This window comes from Sus scrofa, chromosome 6 (assembly GCF_054392235.1).
Source record: "Sus scrofa isolate SSC_HxYL_T2T_F1_AM1 chromosome 6, Sscrofa_HxYL_maternal_Yorkshire_Landrace_v2.0, whole genome shotgun sequence".
NCBI classification, from domain to species: Eukaryota; Metazoa; Chordata; class Mammalia; order Artiodactyla; family Suidae; genus Sus; species Sus scrofa.
The window spans coordinates 55,321,072-55,344,926 of record NC_139388.1 but is presented as its reverse complement, the minus strand read 5'-3'; the positions used below and the strand labels follow the sequence as shown (position 1 = coordinate 55,344,926).

At 53.0% G+C, this 23,855-nt stretch overlaps 1 protein-coding gene and 1 long non-coding RNA gene across 5 annotated transcripts in view; one reads left to right on the top strand and one right to left on the bottom strand.

Moving 5' to 3' along the window:
• Positions 1–90: 90 nt before the first annotated feature.
• Positions 91–20,251, bottom strand: CBLC (Cbl proto-oncogene C). 2 transcript variants are annotated; one of them, XR_014806333.1, is made up of 12 exons: positions 15,725–20,251; positions 11,757–11,903; positions 11,468–11,624; positions 11,042–11,163; positions 10,049–10,186; positions 6,366–6,453; positions 5,337–5,468; positions 3,883–4,038; positions 3,464–3,544; positions 467–582; positions 279–344; positions 91–174 (listed from the first exon to the last, which is right to left on the bottom strand). XR_014806333.1 is itself a non-coding variant. In XM_084961147.1 (10 exons), exons 1-10 carry the CDS (start codon positions 16,081–16,083, stop codon positions 463–465), a joined length of 1,500 nt encoding a protein of 499 aa, XP_084817273.1. In that variant the 5' UTR covers positions 16,084–20,251. The 2 variants fall into 2 exon arrangements, 1 of the variants encoding a protein (XP_084817273.1); XM_084961147.1 differs by lacking the exons at positions 91–174; positions 279–344 and having other exon boundaries at positions 463–582.
• LOC146402386 (uncharacterized) overlaps positions 15,734–23,855 on the top strand; it is a 30,477-nt gene continuing 22,355 nt past the window's right edge. For all 3 annotated transcript variants that reach the window (XR_014806336.1, XR_014806335.1, XR_014806334.1), the window contains exon 1: positions 15,734–15,819. This is a non-coding gene — a long non-coding RNA (uncharacterized LOC146402386). The remainder of the gene's footprint in view (positions 15,820–23,855) is intronic.

Here is a 23,855-nt window from a genome sequence, read left to right as displayed (position 1 = left end):
ACCTGAGTCAATCAAGCCCCCGGGGACCACAGGTTCCCAACTCCAGGCTGCCCCCTGGTGGCTGCGACACTCCATCTCCACACAACAGAGGACGGACAAGGCTTGGCAGTTTATTTCTGCTTCACAAACCCCTTCCAGGCCCCGGGGTTCCCTTTAGCAGCGTATCTTGGTGCCCTGTGAAGCGGAGAGAGGAGGTTTATGTTAGATCTTATCGCATCCAGATAGGGTGGGGCCGGCAGGGCCAGGCTGAGGGAGGGAACTTGGGGCGGGGGGCTCACCTGGCATCGAGGCCTCGGAGGGCCCCTCAGGGGCAGCTGAGGGGGGCGCTTTCCCTTTAGGAATTCCTGCAGTGGGGAGAGTTTCAGGGGGGGCTGTGGATACCCTAGCATCAGTGTTTCCCTCCCACCCACCCCCTTTCCTTCAGACCTAGGAGGAGTCCTGGACCCCAGCTGCCCTCTCTACTTACTCTCTGGCTCCCTCCCTGGCCTGGGGGCTGGAGGTGATTTCCCATGGGGCTGAGGCTGAGGTCCAAAATCTTGGCAAGGTAAAAGGGGCCCGAAGTTTGGGGAGGGCCAGAGGCGCCTGCAGGTGACGAGATGAAGAAATTCCACAGCTGAGCTGCAGCTGTGGTTCATGTCACAGCCCAGACGGGGTAACACAGGGATGATGGGGGCGGGGGAGGGGCAGTATGGAAGGATTACATCCCCAGTCCATGCTGGTTTTTTTCCCCTAAAGTCTCTGGTTTGAATAGAAACAAGTTTTGTTTATCCCTCTATCCATCCATCTACCCATCCACTCACCCACCCCCTGTCCATCCATTCACCCATCCATCCCCCCACCCATAAATCCCTCCTTCTATCCCCCCATCCATCTGTCAACCCATCCATGGATCTGTCCACTCCCCCATCCATCCATTCACCCATCCATCCCCCCATCCATCCCTTCTTCTATCTCTCCATCCATCTATCTGTCCATCCAACATCCATCTACTCATCCATCCATCCATTCATTCATCCCACCAATTTCCTGAGCAGCTCTAGTGTGTCAGGCAATGTTCTGGGCTTCAAAGAGACAGCCATGAACCAGACAGACCAAAAACTCTGCCCTCATGGAGCCAACAGTCTACTAAGCAAAGGACTTTACCATGAGTGACCAGCTCATGAACAGGGAAATGTACCAGAGTGTTAGGTGTCCTTAGGAGAACGGAAATCGTGCGGTTGGGGGGGTGATCAGACATGAAGGTGGCCGGGGAAGGCCTCTTGGAAGAGGGGGAGACTGAGCAGACGCCCGAGTGTAGGAAGGATGTGGGCAGAAATGCTGCAGGGGGTGTGGGGCTTGTTGGCTTCTTGGGTTCATTGTTGCTGGAAAGAAGCTGAGGAGGTGGTAGCAGGTTAGAGAGGTGGGGAGGGGTCAGATCCCCAGACCTATGGGCTGATAGGATGTTGGCTTTAATTCTTGGAGTCCTGGGGTTTTGGGGGGCTACTGAGAGGTGAAGGAAGGGATCTGATTCAGGTTACAAATGCCCAATCTTGCAGACCCCACCACGGGGCCCGTGCCATGCCTGCCCTCATCCTCTGCATGGAGACAACTGAGGATGGGAGAGGTCCCCAGGGGCCACCTTGAGGTGCCAGGTCCTGTGAAATGATGGTGTCAGCCCCTCGAGGGGGACAGCTGGAGAACAGCAATGTGTGGGAGCGTGCCCAGCCGGGGGGATTCATCATGCCCACAGCAGGGCACACAGCAGGGACTGGCATCACGCCCATTTTACAGACAAGGAAATCAAGGATGGATTTGCCGGAACTGGAGACCTGGGTTCCAGTCCTGACTCGCTCACCTTTCAGCGGGGTGACCTCCAGATATCGGTGCCTCAGTGTCCTCCTCTGTATAGTGGGCGTCATAGTTGCCCTACCGTATCAGATTGTCATGACAATGAAATGACTATGTTGAAAAGCAGGACCAGGCGTGTAGCAAGGGTCAGACACGCGTTAGCTATTTTCACTGGGACAGTCCCCTTGCTGGGGCTCTCCTCTGCCAAGGGTTTTGAAAGATGGCTGGCATTTGAATCAGGCTGGGTTCGGGGAGAAGAGGAAAGGAGCTGCCAGGTGGAGGGCGCAGCCTGGGCAAAGGTGCCCTGTCAGCCCCTGCCCCCCCCCTTCCTTGTCCTCAGGGAGCCAGCTGAGTGCCTCTAAATGTTTCCATTTGTTTTTGGCTGCAGGTTGGGATCTGTTTTTAGCTTCCCTGGCCGGTGTGGCCACGCCCCCGCTGGCTCTCTTGTTTGCTGTGTTCGAATAAGGTTCCCGGACTTCCTGAGCTGTTTGTTTGAAGACCTCCCAGTATCGATCGGATGTGGTGTGTACTCAGCCTGAGATGCTAACAGAGACCTGCCCCTCCCCAGCCAGCAGGGAGCTCGGAAAATCCTAGGATGGGGAATGGGGGGACCAAAAAAAAAAAAAAAAAAAAGGCAAGGCAGGGCCTCGCTTAGAAAATAAGCCAGTGGTTTGGGTTTTTTGTTTTTTTTTTTTTAAGATGTCTCCTCTTTCAGGCTGTGGGTTTGGGCAGGTGCAGTCACCCCTCTGAGCTTTCTTCTGGAAAATGAGGAGAGGAACAATTTCGACTTCATGGGGCTGTTGGGGAAACTCATTCAATTGATTCAGTCAGTGCCTGGTTATTGAGCGCCTGCTGTGTGCCCAGGCACAGTTCAGAGAACAGAGAAGGAGGCAAAGTTCTAAGCCTCGAGGAGGGTTACAGCCTGCTGAGGGGGGCAGAAGACAACAGACAAAGAGCAGAAAACAACTCTGCAGCTGGCGGACTGCACCCTCTTTCCCAGGGCTGAGAGAATGCAGCCGGGCGGGGGCTTGCAGGGGTGCTACTTTCTTTTCTCTTTTCTTTTTAGGGCCAAACTCAAGGCACATGAAGGTTCCCAGGCTAGGGGTCCAACCAGAGCTGTAGCTGCCGGTTTACGCCGCAGCCACAGCCACACCAGATCCCAGCCACGTCTGTGACCAACACCGCAGCTCACGGCAACACCAGATCCTTAACCTGCTGAGCGAGGCCAGGGATCAAACCTGTGTCCTCATGGATATTAGTCCAGTTCTTAACCCAGAGTCGCAGTGGGAACTCCGGGGTGCTATTTTCAATAGGGTTGGGGGCGGGGGTCAGGGAAGGCCTCCCTGAGGAGGGGATGAGAAGGTGAGCCCAGGGAAAGGAGAGCTGGGCAGAAGGAACAGCTTGTGCAAAGGCCCTGAGGTAGGGCACGCCTGGGATGCTGGAAGGAGGGCCAGAAGTCCTGTGAGGGGGGAAGAGTAAGGATGAGAATGAGAGAAGAGGCCACAGGGGTGCGGATGCGCGACACCTTGTAAGTGGGTGCAAAGAACGAGCACCTGGCCTGCACCCCTGAGTGCACGGCTGGACCGGGGGTCCCAGGGGTGAAGGGGACCTGAGCTCAGACCAGTGCCTGACTTACCACTTCCAGCTGGTATTTGCTTCGGGGACTCTCCGGGGCCATATCCAGCTGAGAGGGGCGGGGAGGCGCTGAGGGGGTCACCTAGGGGAGACAGAGGGTGGGGAGGTGTCGTGAGCTGCCATGTCTTTCTCCTCCTGCCATGTGCCCTGCCTGGAGGCCCAGCATTCAGGCACTTTCTGGGCTAAGGGGGTAGATTGGACAATGAGACACAGTCCTAACCCTCAGAGGGTTATTTTAGAGAAAGCCAGAACCCCAGACCCCAGGGGAGGCCCCAGGATCCTAGAATCCCGCCACCAGCCTCCTCCTTTCTTAAGCCGCAGGAGTCTGGGCCCTCACCCCTCCTCCCTCAGACCCAGGAGTCCCAGCCCCTCCTCTTTCAGGCCCCAGGGACTCCATTTCCAGCTCCTGCTCCTGTTTACCTGGCCCAGCTCCTCCTCCCCATCTTCCTGGTCACTGCTGTCCCCTGGGTCCTCAGCGCCGGCTTCCTCTGGCCTCCCTTGGAACTGATGGATACTCACAGGCTCTTGGCCCTTGATCTGGCAGCGGCAGAAAGGGCAGGTCTGGCTGTCTGAGTTCTGGACAAGGTGGCAAGGGAGAGAGTCAGGGTATCGTTCCCCACCACATCCCCTGGGGTGACAGGGACCCGTACCCCCGACAGAACGATGTGGGGAAGAGAGACAGACAAGGAAAATGGAGGGAGAGAGAGAGAGATGGAGAGAGAGGGCAGGATGGGAAGGAGGGGCTTGACTAGAGCCCAAGGTTCAGTTGGAGGAACCCTGAGAGGGGGGTCTGGGTGCCACGGGGGCCTCAACCTCATGGTAGTGATGCTATGGGCTAGGAATGCCTGAGACACTCGCCCGGGCCATATGGGCCGCCCCACAGGTGCCCCTTTGTCACAGTACTGTGGCTGGACCAGCCCTTTGGTTCTTTTTTTTTTCCTTCTTTTTAGGGCCACACCTGCAACACATGGACGTTCCCAGGCTAGGGGGTCCAATCAGAGCTATAGCTGCTGGCCTACATTACAGCCACAGCCACACCAGATCTGAGCAGCGTCTGTGACCTACACCACAGCTCAGGGCAATGCCGGATCCTTAACCCACTGAGCGAGGCCAGGGATGGAACCCACATCCTCATGGATACTAGTCTGGTTCGTAACCTGCTGAGCCCCAACGGGAACTTCCCTTTGGTTCTTAGGACTGCAGGTGCACCTCAGCATCCACCATCAGGGAGCTTTGAAGAACAAGATGAATTACTCCTAGGTCCTTGAGGGTAAAGGGGTTGCAAGTGGAGAGAATGGAGAGAGAGAGAGGGAGGGAGCAGGATGGGGGGGCTCTGCCTTCACCGGGGCTGAGTGGGCTTAAGCAGAGGCTTAAGGTGGAATGCTTACATCACAATGGAAAAGCTTGCTCAGGCGTCTAAAAGGTGTCCACAGGGATGCCCTTTACCCAGAGGCCTGGACCCTCCCTTTGGGAGGTGACTACCTTCAGCCCCCCTCTCCTGAGAAAGCAGCGAAGGCCCAGAGAGGGAGAGCCACTGGCCCCAGATCACCCAGCGAGGGAATGCTCTTGGCTAGGAATGCCTGGGCCGGGCAGTATTAATTGCAGCCAGCCCCACAGACACCTGCCCCCCACCCCACCCCAGTCCGCTGGGGCCAAAGTTGTAGCATTTTCCACGAATAATGTAACTGGAGAAGGAGACGCAGAGGCGATAGATGCAGAGTGAGAGGGACAGAGGCACATATCAGTCTGCTCTCCCTGGGCCGCAGGTTCCCCATGTGATAGATGAGGCTTAGCGGCCACCCTCTGGAGGGGCTTTGGCTGTGGAGGTGGGGTGGGGACCAGGCGGGCCGGGGGCCTGGCAGGGTCAGACCCACCTGCCAGGTAGCCAGGCAGCGGCTGCAGAGCAGGTGCCCGCATGGCTCAATCTTCACGTCCTTGTTTCTCTCGGCACAGATCTTGCAGAGCTCGTATGTGGAGTTCATGGCCCAGTACAGCTGCAGCTGCTCCTGGCGGGCGAGAGGGGAAGCCGAGGGAAGGAGGGGTAACGTCAGCCAAGGGGATACACGTTGTGCCGCCGAAAGTAAGTCTCGAACCTCTGCACCAGCCCTGAACCCTCTCCCAAGTTCAAGGCCATGTGTCCTGCGGCCTCCTACAGGTGCTCTTGCTATGGGACTTGTTCTTTGGGGTTGTCTACACACGGGGCTGCCAGATCCAGCTAATAAAAATACAGGGGAGTTCCTGTTGTGGCTCTGCAGGTTAAGAACCCAACTAGTATCCATGAGGAGGTGGGTTCGATCCCTGGCCTTGCTCAGTGGGCTAAGGGCCCACTGTTGCTGCAAGCAACAGTCACAGATGTGGCTTGGGTCCCTAGTTGCTGTGGCTGGGGTGTAGGCTGGCAGCTGCAGCTCTGACTCAACCCCTAGCCTGGGAACATTCATATGCTGCAGGTTCAGCTCTAAAACGACCGAAAAAAAAATTTTTTTTTTAAAGGTATAAGTGTGTCCCCAAATATTGCAGGGGATATACTTATACTAAAAAACTGTATTTGTCATTTCTCTCACCCATGGGATGGCTGGAAGGCTAGAAGCTGGCACAGGGGCTGCCACTGGCAACTGTGCAAAGTGCACTGGCTGCTCTGATGATCTCAGCGGTATCATTTCTGGGTTTAATCCCCATGAAAACCCTTGGGTAAGAGGCAGGAGAAGCTGTGCCTTCCAGAGAAGGTTCCGAGAAGGTCAGAGAGGCCAAGTGATTTACCTCAGGTCACACAGCCGCCAAACCAGCACAAAACCCCAAGGTCTCTGGGGGTCCAGGGCCTGACTGAGTGGGAGAGGGTTCCTGAGCCAGGGGAAGAGGGGGCGGCGGGGCGGTGAGCAGGGGCGGGGCTCCGGCCAGGACCGCACCTCCGACACGTGGATGCGTTGATAGGGTCCCGTTCCGCAGAGCTCCGTCAGGTCCGGGTTGTGGTTCTTCCCATCAGGGTAGAGGTAGCTGGGAGAGGGGGAGAGGGCAGTGAGGCCAGCAGGCACCCCAACCTCCCTTCCCTTCAGATTGGGATTTTCTAGGGCAAGCTGTGTCGCTCAGACCCCAGGGCAGGACCGTGTCCCCTCAGACCCCAGCATAGGGCCTTGTCCCCTCAGACCCCACAGAAGGACACCCTGAATGACTCAAACTGGAGACTCAGACCAGATGAATGAAGATCCAGAAACGCAAAGCCTCCCACCCAGCGATCCCAGAGGGCCGGGGTCTTCTAGCGCTGGCGTAAGAGAATTTGTTGCAGATGCTCGAGTGTCCAAATCTTTTTTTTTTTTTTTTTTTTTTTTGGTCTCTTTGTCTTTTTAGGGCACACCCGTGGCACATGGAGGTTCCCAGGCTAGGGGTCCAATTGGAGCTGTAGCCACCAGCCCACGCCACAGCCACAGCAACGCGGGAGGCAAGCCGTGTCTTCATCTCAGCTCATGGTAATGCCGGATCCTTAACCCACTGAGTCAGGCCAGGGATCAAACCAGCGTCCTCATGGATGCTAGTCGGATTTGTTAACCGCTGAGCCATGAGGGGAACTCTGTCCAAATCTTAGCGTCTTAGGCCCACAGGGCTGGAAGGACCTCCTAGTCTGTCTACACCACTCCTCATTTCACAGATGGTGACCCCTGTCAGTGCTCAGTGCAGGAAGGGCGGTGCCCGAGGCCGCACAGGGAGGCCTGGAGGGATGCGGAGCTCGGGCTGGGGCCCAGGGCTGAGCACCGGGCTCCCGGACAGCCCAGAAGAAGGGCTGCACACTCTGGGTCTCCCATCCAGGTTGTCACCACACCTCTAGATCAACTCAGGGTCACAGGTCCCCCACGGCTGGTGGCCCTGCCTGGCCAGGTAGTCGTGCGGGCGCCCCAGCCCAGAGCGAGGTGCAGCTTCCTGCACACACACCGTGTGACCTGAGCTGGGCGACACTACCTCTCTGGCCTCAAGTTTTCTCTTCTATAAAATGGGCACAACCACTCCCAGGGCAGCTCAGAGAACAAGCAGCACATGTCCCCGCACAGAAACACCTGGGAAGGGGGCCACTGCTAGGATTCACTTTAGACCCAAAAGCCGTCTCACTCTGTGGGAGAAAGACCTTGGCAGCCCTTCTCTCTCTCTCTTGGTTTTCCCACCTTGAAAATAGTAGGGGGTTCCCACTGTGGCTCAGCGGATTAAGAACCCGACTTGTATCCATGAGGACGCAGGTTCAATCCCTGGCCTCGCTCAATGGGTTAAGGATCCGGTGTTGCCATGAGCTGTGGTGTAGGTCACAGAGATGGTTTAGATCCCATGTGGCTGTGGCTGTGGCTGTGGCTGTGGCCGGCAGCTGTGGCTCCAATTTGACCCCTAGCCTGGGAACCTCCATATGCTGTGGGTTCGGCCCTAAAAAGCAAAAAAAAAAAAAAAAAAAAAAGCAACATACTATGTGCGTACATGTAGAACCCCCCCAACACACACCCAATCTTGATTTCTCGTGGATTCTCTATTTGCAGGCTTGCCTACTTGCTAAATGTATTTAGAACCTCAAAATCAATGCTTGTGGCATTTTTATGGTCATTCACAGCCAGGCCTGCCCCCAACTGAGGATGAACAAGGCAGAATGTGGCCTTTTCCTTGCAGCTCTCCTATTGCAAACGTGTCCTTTCCCGAGCCTACTTAGTGTCCACTTTTCAGCTTTTTTTTTTTTCCTCCTTTTAGGGCCACACCTGTGGCATATGGAAGTTCCCAGGCTCGGGGTGGAATTGGAGCTGCAGCTGCCAGTCTACGCCACAGCCACAGCAACGCCAGATCCGATCCGAATCTGCAACCTCCACAGAGGCACACAGCAACACCAGGTCCTTAACCCACATCTTTTTGGACACTAGTGGGGTTCTTAACCCACTGAGCCATAAGGGAAACTCCTAAAGTAGGTGTCTTTATTTATTTATTTATTTATTTATTTTACTTTTTTTTTTGTCTTTTTGCCATTTCTTGGGCTGCTCCCATGGCATATGGAGGTTCCCAGGCTAGGGGTCGAATCGGAACTGTAGCAGCTGGCCTACGTGAGAGCCACAGCAACGCAGGATCCGAGCCATATCTGCAACCTACACCACAGCTCATGGCAACACCGGATCCTTAACCCTCTGAGCAAGGCCAGGGATTGAACCCGCAACCTCATGGTTCCTAGTCAGATTTGTTAACCACTGAGCCACGACGGGAACTCCACATAGGCGTCTTTAAACAGACACACACATAAAGCTTATTATGTAGTGACTGGTTGACAAAGATGTGACCAGACTCTTTCAGGAACCTACTTTTCCCAGGAGCAACATCTCAGTTTGCAAATTCAGTATTTGCTGTGATTTTGCACAACAGAGTTGCCACAAATAATGAGAAATAATGAGAATCAATTGCATATCACCTATTGTCTATCTATCTATCTATCCATGTATCTATCATCATCTATGCATCTATCCATTAACTATTTCTTTTTTCTTTTTTTTGGTTGTTTGTTTTTTCTAGGGCCGTACCCATGGCATATGGAAGTTCCCAGGCTAGGGGTTTAATTGGAGCTACAGCTGACAGCCTACGCCACAGCCACAGCCACAGCCATGTGGGATCCAAGCCGCGTCTGCAACCTACACCACAGCTCACGGCAATGCCAGATCCTTAACCAACTGAGCAAGTCGAGGGACAGAACCCACAACCTCATGGTTCCTAGTCAGATTCGTTTCCACTGCACCATGACGGGAACACCTCCATCACCTATTTCATAGCATATCTTATATGACCCCCAGCTAAGGAGGCTCTGGTTAAAGATCTGGGGTGAAACTCAGGAATCGCACCTGCCTCCCCCCCGCTTCCCTCCCTCCTACCCAAGGCAGATTTCCAAGAGGGCACTGAGGCACCCAAGATGACAGACCGAAAAACTGCAGCCTAGGAGTTCCCATCGTGGCTCAGTGGTTAATGAATCCAACTAGGAATCATGAGGTTGCGGGTTTGATCCCTGGCCTTGCTCGGTGGGTTAAGGATCCGGCGTTGCCGTGAGCTGTGGTGTAGGTTGCAGATGAGGCTTGGATCCCACGTTGCTGTGGCTCTGGCGTAGGCCGGTGGCTACAGCTCCGATTGGACTCCTAGCCTGGGAACCTCCATATGCCACGGGAGCGGACCAAGAAATGGCAAAAAGACAAAAAACAAAACAAAACAAAGAAAAAAAACCCTGAAGCCTAGCTGTTTGCCCAGTTCTTCTTCTGCTCTAGCAGTCTAGACTCTAGAACAAGAGGTGGATATCTAGAAGCAAAAGCTCTTAAGCTCAAGTTCAAGGAAAGTGGCCACTGGGGTTGGGTCCAACTCCCCCACTCTCCTGGGAGCTGCCACTAGCCCAACATGGCAGCTTTGCGGGAACCAGGAAAGGCGTCCATTCCTCCTGACCCCTGTCTGCCACCTGCTGGAAAACTGTAGTATTGCAAATTTATGTTTGCTCTGTGAACCTCAAGCCCTGGGACGTGGTGATCTCGGCCAGAGCTCAATAAGCATGGCCCTTCCAAGTGCGTTCTGCTGACACCCTCCCCCTGCTAGGAGGGTGACTCACAAGCCTTCCTTTTGTCCTTCCAGGAGTGCTTGGAACAGAGGTTTGTTGAGAGGGATGGTCTGCAGGATGCTGCCATCTGAGCTCACGTATCCGATGGCCCACTGTCCCAGGCGAGTGCAGCTGGGCCGGAAGATGTAGCTGGAGGAAGAGGTAGGAAGGGGTGGGGAGAGGGAATGGCCACTGCTGTCCCTCCTGGTCCCTCACCCTGTTGGGGATCCAGGTATCTTAAGACTTTGCTCCCTTATCACCCAGCTTCCTACTTTTTCAGGCAGTGAGGTGCTAGGTCCCTGTGTGCCACTAACAGGACTCTCTGCTGTTTTTACCTGCCTGGCTCCTCCTCCACCTCCACTGGGGTTTGGAATGATTCTGGCTTGGCCACCCAGTGCATTTTAGAACCCAGATCAAAGTCATGGGAGTCAGCCCTGGAACTTTTGCTAGAAGCATCAAGAGCAAGGCACCCCATTTCTATAGGGGTTGCCAGGCGAGTAGGGTGTACAGCTGGGGCTTCTAGAAACCATTTGTTACCATGAGTAAAGATTATGTCTGAGAATGGGGCTGACACAGAGGAGAGCAGGCTAAGAACAGGAATTTCTTTTTTCCTTTATCTTTTTTTTTCGTTTTCTTCGGGCTGCACTCATGGCATATGGAGGTTCCCAGGCTAGGGGTCAAAACAGAGCTATAGCTGCAGGCCTACAGCAGATCTGAGCAGTGTCTGCGACCTACACCACAGCTCACAGCAATGCCGGATCCTTAACCCACTGAGTGAGGCCAGAGATTGAACCTGCGTTCTCCTGGATACTAGTCTGGTTCTTAACCCGCTGAGCCACAACGGGAACTCCCTAGGTGGTCCTGGGAGAACCCAGGTTGCAGGGGGCATTCAGCAGCCTACCTCTGAGTTCTCCACTCTCTGGGGACCCACCGCACCCCATCCCTGGACCCAGACCCCTGCACCCCTGGCAGCCTCCTCCTCCTTGGGAAGCCTGGTCCTTTTACCTGCCTGGCTTGTCTCTGCAGGCCTGCAGACGCGCCTGGACCTCATCATATGTGAGGAAGGCCATGTAGCCTGGGTGGTTGACTGCCAGGAGCTGCCAGTTCTTGAGGAGTGTTGGCCACGGCTAGGGTGGGACAGCGCTAGGGTCAGGGGGGCTGAGGAAGCAGCCCATGCCCCCAATGCCTCCCGGGGTCCAAGAACACAGCCACCTCCTCACACCCACGGTGGGCTACAGGAATATCTTCGACACGGGAGATTCCAGACCCTTCCTTCTCCAGGACCCAGGAAACTGGCTCCCAGCCCCTCCTCCCTCAGACGCAGGATCCAGGCCCCCGGCCGCTCCTCCCTCAGACCCGGAGTCCAGGCTCCCAACCTCTCCTTCCCGAAGGACCCAAGAGTCTGGGCTTGCAGCCTTGGCCTTCCCTGACCTGAAAGAGCCGGGTGAAGATGTCAAACTCAAAGATGGACACGTGGCCGCTGCAGGTGAGGTCGATGGTGGAGCGCAAGGCCAGGGCCGTGGAGCCTGGTTCCACCGGGTGGCAGATGCACAAGAGGGCCTCGAACTCGGCCCAGGGCAGCACACACCTAGGGGGCGGGGGTGAGAGGGGACGCAGATGACGCTTCTGGGAGCCTGGGGTGGGAGCACTTTGGGGAAGCAGGAAACTGCGTCTGAGGGAGGAGGGCCTGGCTGAGGTCCCAGGCCGGGAGCCCACTCACCGGGCACCGCAGTGCTCCCTCCAGAAAGTGTGCGCCGCCACCTTGGTGAGCTGGTACAGGTGTCCACAGTACTTGCCTTGGGGGAAGAGCGCGCCGAGCTCCGCGTGCATGTAGCTGAAGACGAGGGCCAGCTTGGCCAGCTGTCGCCTGCGGGGATGGGCACGGAGGACCTGGGCTGGTCCTTGGGGCTCCCACGGATCCCTCCACCCTCTGTGGGGAACATCCACAGGGACGAGCCCCTAGACTCTGTCTAAGGTGCCAGTGCAGGAGAAAAGGCGATTCCAAGACCGCCTGCTGCGGTCCTGATGCCGCCCCTCTCAGAACCTCAGCTCCCCCACCTGCGATGCAAGAGGGGGTGCTGCCGAATAGCCAAGGCATCCTCCAGCCAGCAAATCCCAGCCTCTGCCCGCAAGCCTTGCCCAGTCGGACAGGGGGACCATGAAGGCCGGGGCCACTTAGGGTGGTGTGAGCGTAGGTCACACTCGGAGATGCCTGTTTGGTTTTAGCAGCACTGGACGGGGGACCCCTGTGCTTCCTCCTGCTGGCCGCCTCCCTGAGGGACAGCTCAGGATGTGCGGAGCGGCAGAGGGTAGCTCAGACACTGGAGCTGTGGGATGTGGGGCAATTCCGTTTCCCCTCCAAGCCTCAGTTTCCTCATCTGTGAAATGGGCATAAACATAGGCTAAGGACAGCCCCTGCCTCATGGGGGGAACGATGAGGAGTTTTGAGCACATAAAATACCAAGCACACCTGGCAGAGTTGGCACTAATTAGTATTAGTGTTCTTATTATCTAATGAAGTAACTTTTTGAGGGAGTTCCTGTTGTGGCGCAGCGGTAACGAATACAACTAGGAGCCATGAGGTTGCTGGTTTGATCCCTGGCCTTGCTCAGTGGGTTAAGGATCTGGCGTTGCCGTGAGCTGTGGTGTCGGTTGCAGATATGGCTTGGATCCCGAGTTGCTGTGGCTGTGGTGTAGGCCGGCAGCTACAGCTCCGATCTGACCCCTAGCCTGGGAACCTCCATATGCCGCAAGTGCATCCCTAAAAAGACAAAAGATTTAAAAAAAATTAATGTTTTGGCCATACCCAAGGCACTCGGAAGTTCCCGGGCCAGGGATGGATCCTGTGCCACAGCAGTGACTGGAAGCACCTCAGTGACAATACCAGATCCTTAACCCTCTGAGCCACTTGGGAACTCCCTTATTATTTTATATTAATAGCCTTCAAGTCTGTGGGATTCCTGATACCTCTTACAGAGCCATCTTTGATACTTTCTAAGCGCCTTCCCTTCCCAGAGTCTACAATGCAGTCACTATCCATATGTGACTGGTCCAAATGAGATGTGTGCTCCAAATGTGAAATACACCCCAGATTTCAGAAACCTAGCACAAGGGGAAATTTTTTTTTTTCTTTTGGTCTTTTTGCCTTTTCTAGGGCCGCTCCCTCGGCATAAGGAGGTTCCCAGGATAGGGGTCTAATCGGAGCTGTTGCCACTGGCCTACACCACAGCCACAGCAACACCAGATCCAAGCAGCGTCTGCGACCCACACCACAGCTCACGGCAACGCTGGATCCTTAACCCACTGAGCAAGGCCAGGGGTCGAACCCGCAACCTCATGGTTCTTGGATTTGTTAACCACTGCGCCACAACGGGAACTCCAGGAAAAATTTTTTTTAAAAAGAATGATCTAGGAGTTCCCGTCATGGCGCAGTGGAAACGAATACGACTAGGAACTATGAGGTTGCAGTTTTGATCCCGGGCTTTGCTCAGTGGGTTAAGGATCCAGTGTTGCTGTGAGCTGTGGTGTAGGTCACAGATGCAGCTCAGATCTGGCATTGCTGTGGCTGTGGCACAGACCGGCAGCTGTAGCTCTGATTAGACGCCTACCCTGGGAACCTCCACAAGCTATGGGAGCGGCCCTAAAAAGCAAAAAAAAAAAAAAAAAAAAAAAAAAGAATGCGATCTACCTCATTAATCGTTACCTTATATAGGTTATAATTTGAGATGCTAATTTTTTGGATATAGTGAATTAAAGAAAATGTTACTAAAATTCACTTCACCTGCCTGAAAAAACCCTTTTTGCAATACCTCTACTAGAAAATGACAACCTCATTTCAAATCCAAGTCATGGCACCAAAAAAAAAAGAAAAGAAAAAAAGAAAGAAAGAAAAGAAAACGAAAACCTACATATATGGCTTGCATTAGATTTTAGTGGAATTCCCGTCGTGGCTCAGTGTCTTAAGAACCTGACAGTGTCCATCAGGGTGCAGGTTTGATCCCTGGCCTTGTTCAGTGACAATGCCAGGCCCTTAACCTGCTGCACCACTAGGGAACTCCATGGTGATTTTTAAAGAATTATGAGGAATAGGGTATGAACCCTATGCATTTCGTTTCAGAATGGATTTAAGGAGATGCTACAAAATATTTGCTGTAAAGAAGGGGCATAGAACATTTGCAGCAACATGAATGGACCTAGAGATTATCAGACTAAGTGAAAGCAGTCACAAAGGACAAATATCATATGATATCACATATATGGAATCTAAACTATGACACACAACTTGTCTGTGAAACAGAAACTGACTCACAGACAGAACTGACTTGTGGCTGCCAAGCGGGGAGGAGTTGGGGGAGGAATGGATTGGAGTTTGGGATTTGCAGATGCAAACTATCCTATAGAGATTGGATGGATTCCCATTGTGGCTCAGCAGGTTAATAATCTAACTTGTATCCATGAGGACGCGGGTTTCATCCCTGGACTCTTGCTCAGTGGGTTAAGGATCTGGCGTTGCCCTGAGCTGTGGTGTAGGTCACAGACACGGCTTGGATCTGCCGTTGCTGTGGCTGTGGTGTAGGCTGGCAGCTGCAGCTCAGATTTGATCCCTAGCCTGGGGACGTCCACGGGCCACGGGTGCGGCCCTAAAAACAAAATGAAACAAAAAAATGGAATGAAATAACGAGGTCCTACTGTACAGCACAGGGAAATTATGTTCAATATCCTGTGAGAAACCATCATGGAAAAGGATATTAAGAAAAAAGACTATGTGCAGATGTATAACTGAAGCGCTTTGATGTACAGTGAAATTATACAACATTGTATATCAACTATACTTCAATTAAACAAACAAACAAACAAAAAGGGGCATGGGGGCATGACGGAGTTGAGAGTCACTGTCCCAAACCTAGCTCTGGGCTGTAGGTCTCAAACCTGCTGTCATTCATCAGGACCTTCCCCAGGATTCAGAACCAGACAAGCCCCAGGTCCCAAGCTGGCTCTTCCTGGGGAACTAAAGCCAGGCCCTGGCAGTTCCCCAGGCAGGGGCGGTGATGGGGGCTTAAGAGCACGCTTCTCGGAGTTCCCGTCGTGGCGCAGTGGTTAACGAATCCGACTAGGAACCATGAGGTTGCAGGTTCGGTCCCTGCCCTTGCTCAGTGGGTTAAGGATCCGGAGTTGCCATGAGCTGTGGTGTAGGTTGCAGACGCGGCTCGGATCCTGCGTTGCTGTGGCTCTGGCGTAGGCCGGTGGCTACAGCTCCGATTAGACCCCTATCCTGGGAACCTCCATATGCCCTGGGAGCGGCCCAAGAAATAGTAAAAAGGCAATAAATAAATAAATAAATAAATAAATAAATAAATAAAGCACGCTTCTCCCGTTCTCCTCATGCAGGACGTCCCCTGGGGCCCCCACGTTCCAGAATATGTCTAAATCCTCCAGGAGACTAAAGCCTGGGCGGCTTCTTAGCCAAGAAAGGAGGGAACCGGTTTGGGGTGGGGTGGGGGGGAGTGTGTGTTGAGGGCCTAGATGCCCAAGGAAGGACAAAACCGGGCGGCCCAGTTTTCCCGGTTCCTTCAGGGAGAAGGGGTTGGGATGGGGACGCCAGGGTCCGAGGGAGGAGGGAGGAGGGAGCAGCGAGCGAGCCCCGGGCCTGTCTCGCGAGATCACCTCTGTCCTGGCGCCGGACCTCACCTGAGTCTGGAGCCCTCCCGGAAGAGCTCGTCGGCGGCGGTCTTTCGGCCCCGGGGTGGCAGGAGCGCCGCCACCTGCCTGCTCTTGGCCTCCAGGTTAGCGAGAAAGACCATGAGAAAGTCCCCCGCACCCCCGGGACCCTCGGCAGCCTCGGGACCGCCTCCGCCGGCCGCCCGCCGGGCTTGCGCCACCTCGCGCAGCAGCTGCGCGGTGCGGGGCAGCAGGTCCCGCAAGGAGGGGGGACCGGAGCCGAGTCGGGGGTCCCTGCATTGCTCTCCTAGGCGCTGCAGCAGCCTCACCGCCCGGCCGAACGCGCGGGATTCTCCCCACTGCGGTCCCCGCCGGGCCGCCGCAGCCATGGGTCCCTTGGGTGCCCCGGGAGGGACGCGAGCGGCTGAGAGAGGCGCGGCCCCGCCCAGGCCTAGGTGGGACGGGACGGGGCGGGAGAGGTGAGGGCAGGCCCTGGAGAACCGAGAAGGGACCTGCCGGTACCTGTGACACCAGAGGGGGCAGGGGCTGGGGACTCTTGACAACTGGGTTCCCTCTAGATGGGATTGTAATGTCTGATCCCCAAAGAAGAGCCGGATGGGGTGGCTTGGGTGGGTGGCGATAGGACTTCCCAAGCGGGTAGAAATTGCAGGTAGGATACCTGGGCCCCTTCTGAAAGGGCGGAGAGTCCCTAGTTGGCACTGGAGGGGGTGGGGGAAACCTGGAACTTGTTGGATGCCAGAGTGGGGCTGGGAGTTTAGCTATCCAGACCCTGAAGGGGGCTGGGGTTGGGACGTAACTTTCCTGGGCTGCGGTGAAATGTGTGGCTCATCGGTCGTCGCTCGGGATTAAAGGTCAGAGAGCTGAACTTTCTAGGGTTAAATGTTAGAGAGATAGTACGGTCCCTTTGTCTCCAAGAAGGAACGCAGTGTGCCCAGACCCCTGAGTCCTCTAAGAGCTGGAGTGGGGGAGAAGGGTGTCTGAGAGAGCCGGGACCTAATTCCTGGGTCCCGGTGACAGGCGCCTGCAAGAAATCAAGCTGGAGATGAGACACCCAGATTTACAAAGAGGGTGGGGGCTTCTGGGTCTTTAGGGGACGAAGCGGGAAGATAGGGTTCCTGAAGGGAAGGGCAGGGCTGGTCTGCGAAGGGCTGGAGGGGCGTGGTTCCGACCCCCGCCAACGACCCGGCGTCCTGTAGCCTCGGCTGAGACTCTGCAGTCCTCTGGGAGGCCACCAGGGGGCGTTGTGGGCCGGATCATCCCTCCTCTCCCACGGGATCCAGGCCACGACCCTGGGCGTCCTGGCTACGCTCTGGCCGGGAGACCTGGACGAGGACAGATTACAAATATCCGCATACCTACAGAATTTCTAATCAGAGTGTTATAGTAACAGCTAACGGTTATTGAACAATTACTCTGTGTCGGGCCGTGGGTTTCAGGCTTTACATTTTCTCACTGAATTCTCAAAAACTCTTTGAGGAAGGAGGGGGATGAGAACTGAGGGGTTTCTGCTGTGGCACAGACCAGATCGATGGTGTCTCTGGAGTACTGGCACGCAGGTTCCATCCTGGCGTGGCACAGTGCGTTAAGGATCTGGTGTTGCCAAAGGTGCAGCATAGGTTGCAACTGCAGCTCTGATCTGATCCCTGGCCTGGGAGCTCCATATGCCGCAGGGCGGCCAAAACAAGAAAAAAGAAAAAAGAAAAAGAAAAAAAAAGAGCTGAGGCTGAGGCTCATGGCACCCTCCTCTTAGAACTCCTTATCTCTTAGAACTTGAGAATCCTTAACTTGTGAAATTTTGGAATCTTCAAATTTGCATTTCAGACTAAGCAGAGACAGGGTCTTTGCATCTTTGCAGTCAGGATGGAGGATTCTGTCTCCCAGCTTCTTGCCTTCCTGCCCTCTCCGAGCCTCAGTTACCACCTCTGTGAAATAGGTTGAAACCCCATTGGCCTGTGGATGAATTAAGTTGGAGAGTAATTTGACAGCAGCCATCCAAGCCTTGGCAGGGCAAGTCCGTTGCCAGCTCCATCTTTCAGCACCGTGGCTCATAAACACCTTTGCTCACATTGGGGTGTGAAACACCTGAAACAGATTGCTACACAGGGTCGGCCTCCCCCTGCCTGTGTGCATGCACTCTGATATCTTCTTTTCTATTTAACTTCATTTCATTAATGGGAAAATTGTGTTTGCAACCCACTAAATTGATTTCACAACCCACTAATGGATCTTGTTGGGCAGTTTGAAAAATACTGCGCTGAGAGACTCCAAGAGATATATTCGGGGATGTTAATTGCCGTCCTGTCCGAAATGGAGAAAAAACTGGGAAGAAGGCAAGTGTCCATCATCAGAGAAAGAATGAACACAGTGTGGTATCCTTTACCCAGAGGACTCCTGCACGGCCGTTCAAAGGGATGACCTGGATGGAAGCTGTGGCATAGGTGGCAGATTTGGCTCGGATCTAGCGTGGCTGTGGCTGCGGTGTAGGCTGGCAGCTGCAACTCCAATTGGACCCCTAGCCTGGAAACTTCCATATGCTGCATGTGCGGACCTAAAACACAAAACAAAACATAATGATGAGCATCCTGCGTTGAAGAGTGCCCCCCCTGCATTTCCTGTGAATGTGACCTTGTTTAGAAATAGAGTTTTTGCAGGTGTAACCAAGTTAAGATGAGGTCATAGCAAATTAGGATGGGCCCCAAATTCAATATCACTGGAAATTTGGAGACAGACACAGATACACCCACAGGGAGACAGCCATGCGATGATGGAGGCTGAGACTGGAGTGTCGCGTCTATAGGGCAAGGAAGGCCAAGGATGGCTGACAAGTTCCAGAAGTAGGAAGGGCAAGAGGGATTCTCCCCTAGAGCTTTCAGAGAGAGCATAGCCCTGCTAATAAGTTGAATTCGGGCTCCTCCTCCCCAGAGTTGTGAGGGAATAAATTTACTGTCTGAAGCCACTCGGTGTGGGTGCCAGAGTCCAGTTCCAGCGGCCAGGGGGCCAGGGATGCGCACCCTGTCGGGGATGGACGGTGTCGGCGAATGCACACGGAGACAGCCTCTTTGTCTCTTTTTCAGAGTGCTGGACTGCTTGATTTTATTGGTATAGATGATTGTTTACATAGACAGTTTTTAATTGCAGATTACGTCACCATGTTAAAAGTACACCACCTAAAGGTTAAGTTCTAAAGGTTAACTTTGAGATTATGTTTCCTGGTCACACGGTGCAGTAGTTATGATTACGTTCTAAGATCTTTAATTAAAACTAAGATCGATAAGCCCAAAACATCATGAGTACAAAACATCATGTGAAAATAAGAAGATTCAGGACAAAGCATCTTGTGGTTAGCTAATCTTTAACAGTTAAAAAAGGCTACAGACATAAGGATTTACAAATCGTGTTTTTAGATTAGTGCTTATCTTCAAGGCGTCGTGGTGGGAAGACAGTATGAGAAACTATAAATCAACTTTAATTAGCTAAAACTTAAAAGTCTCTTAGAGAATCAAAGGCAACTGATTATGTCTTTTTAATCATGAATAATATATGTCTAACCTCTATGAACCTTATTAAAATCCTAACTCTAAAGCTTACTGTATAACTAGTTAGTAGATAAACACTGTGTTTTTAATTAGATTAGATTTGAATAGGGGAAAGTCCTTCAGGATGAAATTCTTATTATATTATTTCTGTAATTTTGTTAAATCACACATCACCACAGGAAAATAAGAATGGAAAATAAGAATAATAAGCAAATAACAGGAAAAACTGAATAACAAGTAAAACAGCAGGAAAGACTAGGTCACCCAAGAAACAATCCATGTTCTCCGGCGCAAACATGGAAACTGTTTTCCCGGGAAAGCCCCAATTCTTCCCCATCAACGTCAACATGAGAGCTGTGTAATCTGAGGCCTGCCCTCGGAATTGCACCGCACAGGCAGGCCTCAGCCTGCCCTCGGTTTTTCACCATTCAGGCAGGCTTTTATCCTGACCAGAAGCCCACCTTCGGCTTGCACCGTCCAGGTGAGCTCCCTTCCTTGGTTAGGAACCTGCCTTCGGGTTTTTCTGCCGTCAGGCAAGGTCCCTTCCTTGAGTCCCTGCATCTCCTCGGCTCCCCGCATGTGCGGTCTTTTGTTATAGCAGCAACAGGAAACTAATACAATGAATTAAAAAAAAGCAAGTGCAGAAAGATGAGTGAAACACAATGTCATTGATACCAAGTAAGAAAACCTGCAAAATCAATGCGCTCTATTATTTGGGGATGCATTGGATGTGAAAATAATATGAAACCCTGGGTGGTAATGCTGAGTCCTAAAGGCAGGACATGGAAGAAAGAAGATGGACTCTGAGGATACACTGGAACTTCAACAATATCGTAGATGCTTTCATTTAAAAAATCTGGGGAGTTCCCTTGTGGCTTAGTGGTTAAGGATCCAGCATTGTCATTGCTGTGGCTTGGATCACTGCTGTGGCATGGGTTCGACCCCTGGCCCGGGAACTTCCGCATGCTGTGGGCATGACCCAAGATACATAAATAAAAATAAAAAAGCTGGACCAAATGTGGCAGACTGGTTAAGAGGTCATATAGTTGCACAGTGGATAAAAAAGAAGTGGATGATATGAAAAGATAATTGAAAAAATCATTATCAGGGAAATGAAAATCAGAACCACAGACCCCACTTGACACCTTCCAGAAAGGCTGTACACAAAAAGACAGATGATAACAAGTATTGCAGAGGCTGTCGAGAAACCGGGACCCTCAGAAACTGCTGATGGGGATAAAGTGTTCAGCTGTTTTGGAAAATGTGGCAGTTCCTCAAAATGTTTGGAATTCCATGCCTACATACATGTACAGCAAATAATTAAAGACATATACCCACACAAAGATTTGTGGAAACAAATGTCCCTCAAGTGCAAATGGATAAAGGGGAGTTCCCATTGTGGCCCAGTAGGTTAAGGACCAGATGTTGTCTCTGTGAGGATGCGGGTTTGATCTCTGGCCTCACTCAGTGGGTTAAGGATCCAGAGTTGCTACAAGCTGCGGCATAGGTCACAGATGCGCCTTCAGAGCCGGTGTGGCTCTGGCTGTGGTGTAGGCCAGCAGCTCTGATCCACTCCTGGCCCAGGAACGTCCATATGCTGCCGGTGTGGCCGAAAAAAGAAAAAAGATTGGGGGGAGTTCCCATCGTGGCTCAGTGGAAAGTAATCTGACTAGTATTCATGAGGATTCAGGTTCAATCCCTGGCCTTGCTCAGTGGGTTAAGGATCCAGCATTGCCGGAAGCTACATCCTCATAGATGCTAGTCAGATTCATTAACTGCCGAGCTACGACGGGAACTCCTGTCGGATTCTTAACTTGCTGAGCCACAAAGGTAACTCTGGGGTTTCTTTTTTTTAATTTTTTTTTTTCATTTTTTGGCCGCCCCGTGGCATATGGAGTTCCCAGGCCAGAGATCAAGTCCAAGCCGTAGTTGTGACCTAAGCCACAGCTGCGGCAACGCCAGATCCTTAACCTACTGTGCTGGGCCAAGGATGGAACCTACGACCTAGTTCTCCCAAGTCGCCGCAGATCCTGTTGCGCCACGGAGGGGACTCCCAGGGGTTCTTTTTAGAGTGAAGAAATGTCTTAAATTTGATTGTGGTGATGACGTCACAACTCTGACACTTTTCAATAGTTGGCTTATATTTCAATAAAGCTGTTCACAAAGCAGCCACAAGAGGACGCGCTAAGCATAGATGTACCTCCTCCCTTGGGAGCAGAGTTTCTCTGACCCTGCCCACACCTCTGAGGCTCTGGCCACGCCCCAAGATCCTGAACGCACGTCTGGATCTGGCCGGCCCCTCATCCAGGCCACGCCTCCTGAGACTCTGGCCACACCCCTAGACCTTAGCCATACCCTAAGGCTCAGGTCACACCCCAAGGCAGTGTCTGGAGCAGCAAATTCACCCTCCTAACTCCCCAAACTCAGCACAAACGCATGCACCGACTTAGATACTCTTAGAAACACAGAACCTTTAAACCATAGACTTTTAAACCATGACTTTTTATTTGCAAGCATTCCCTTCTTTTTTGAAATCATTTAAAACTTAGAGAAAAGTTGGAACAGGACAAAGGCTTCTTGTATATGCTTCGCCCAGACTCATCAGTTGTTAACAACTTGCTTAATCATTTGCTCCCCAACTCCCCCTCCCCCACCCCAACCATTTGAGAGTAAATTCTAGACATTATACCTCTTTGCCCCTAAATACTCTGGGTATGTATTTCCACATCTAAGGACATTCTCTTCCACAGTCACAGTATGGTTAGCACAAGCAGGACATGTTTTTTTTCTTTTTCATCCACATCTTCGGCATTTGGAAGTTCCAGGGCCAGTGATGGAACCTGAGCCATCGCAGAGATCCTTAACCCGATGCACCACAGCAGAAGCTCCCCACGGCAGGACATTTCACAGTGACACTGCAGCCTATATTCAAATCATTCGAATCACTAGTTGTCCCCAAACTATCCTTTATAGCAAACCATTTTTTCCCCAGTCACCTGTTGCCTTTAGTTTTGATGTCTTTTTAGGCTCTGGTTCGAAGGCTCAGCCCTTTCTTTGTGATTCATGATGTTGACGTTTTGGGCCATGAAAGACCAGGTCTTAGTTCGTCTGTAAGATGTTTAGATTTGGCTTTGCCTGACATTTCCTCGTGATCAGATTCTGGTAGCAGGAATATTATAAAAGTGATGCCATGTCCTGCTTGATGCATGGGATCATAAGGTCCACAGTGGGAGTTCCTGTCGTGGCTCAGTGGTAACGAACCCCACTAGTAACCATGAGGACATGGGTTGGATCCCTGGCCTCACCCACAGGGTTCAGGATCTGGCGTTGCTTTGAGCTGTGATGTAGGTCACAGACGTGACTTGGGTCACAGAACCCCGGACCGACCGACTCACCAAGTCCATGTCTTTCCTTTGGGGGCCTGCTTCCTTTTCAATAAAATGGATGAGTGGCTTACATGTGGGACTGCTAACACACCTAGCCAGCAGATGTGCTGCAGCCTTGCCCAAGGCATGTGGATGTTCCCGGGCCAGGGATCGAACCCGAGCCACAGCAAGAATCAGAGTCACAGCAATGACAATGCTGGATCCTTAACCTGCTGAGCCACTGGGGAACTCCAGATAGGTTCTGTTTACTTCTCATGCTCTTAAGGTCATTTTGGGGGGCACAGCACCAGCCTTTAAGATTTGGCAGATTCGCGCATGCACTTGGAGGAGAGAGTCTCTGACTGAGCGTCTGGGTTTATCCAGGGTGGTGCTGACAGGGGAGACTTTGCAACAGGGGCTGGGGCCCTGGAGAAATGCGTTGAAAGTATGATTTCTCCTTCTGGAATGCTAGGACTTTCACAGGCCAACAGGCTTGGTGGTAGTGGGTAAGGGAGGCCTGTTGAATTCCTGGGGTGGGGGTGGGGTTGGGGGCTGGGGACCGGAAACCCTCTAGATGGTCCTCCTCCCCCTTCCTCGGAGTCAGCCTGTCTTCAGGAGGAGGAGGGCTGGGTGTGGAAGGGCTCGCACCCAGGCCCAAGGTCAGGAGATGAGAGGGGATTTCCATGTGTGGAGAAGCCAGATCCTTCGTTTAGAGAAGTAACTTACCAAGGTCAGTGCCGGGTTCAGCTTTTGAACCCGGGGGTAGTTTCTCACAAGCAGAGAGGCGCATCGCCCGCAGCCTGGACCCACAGGTACAAGGAGACACACACTTCAGGCTGACAGTGGGGCTGGCGCCTCCTCCACTCACATCAGATCCTCATCAGCCCGGCAACCATGAGAGCCGGGCTTTCTGCCCATCTTACAGATGAGGAAACGGAGGCTCAGCGCCATGAAGTCACCTTGAAGTCACACAGCCAGGGAACAGAGGGCAGGACTCAAACTCAGTTCTGACCCAGGGCCTGTGCCCTCAATGACACACCCACCTGCTCTCCTACATCCTTTCCACACACACGTGCACACACTTAAAATCAGAGACAAAACCACACATGCCCTTCCTGTGAGGCAAGAGGCCCCCTCGCCCATGAGCGTGGGTTTGGGAGGCTGCAGACCTGGCCTTGGACAGGTGACTGCCTCTCTCTGAGCCTCATTTTCCTCATCTGGAATATGGGTGCCAGTCAG

Bases quoted from the DNA above. Each gene is read 5' to 3' on its own strand.
- CBLC (XM_084961147.1), bottom strand. From the start codon at position 16,083: ATGGCTGCGGCGGCCCGGCGGGGACCGCAGTGGGGAGAATCCCGCGCG. The intron at 6,454-10,048 runs GTGAGTCACCCT...CCCCTCTCCCAG, and splicing joins GAAGGACAAAAGGAAGGCTT to CTACCTCTACCCTGATGGGA. The intron at 4,039-5,336 runs GTGGGTCTGACC...CACCTTGTCCAG, and splicing joins GCTGCCTGGCTACCTGGCAG to AACTCAGACAGCCAGACCTG.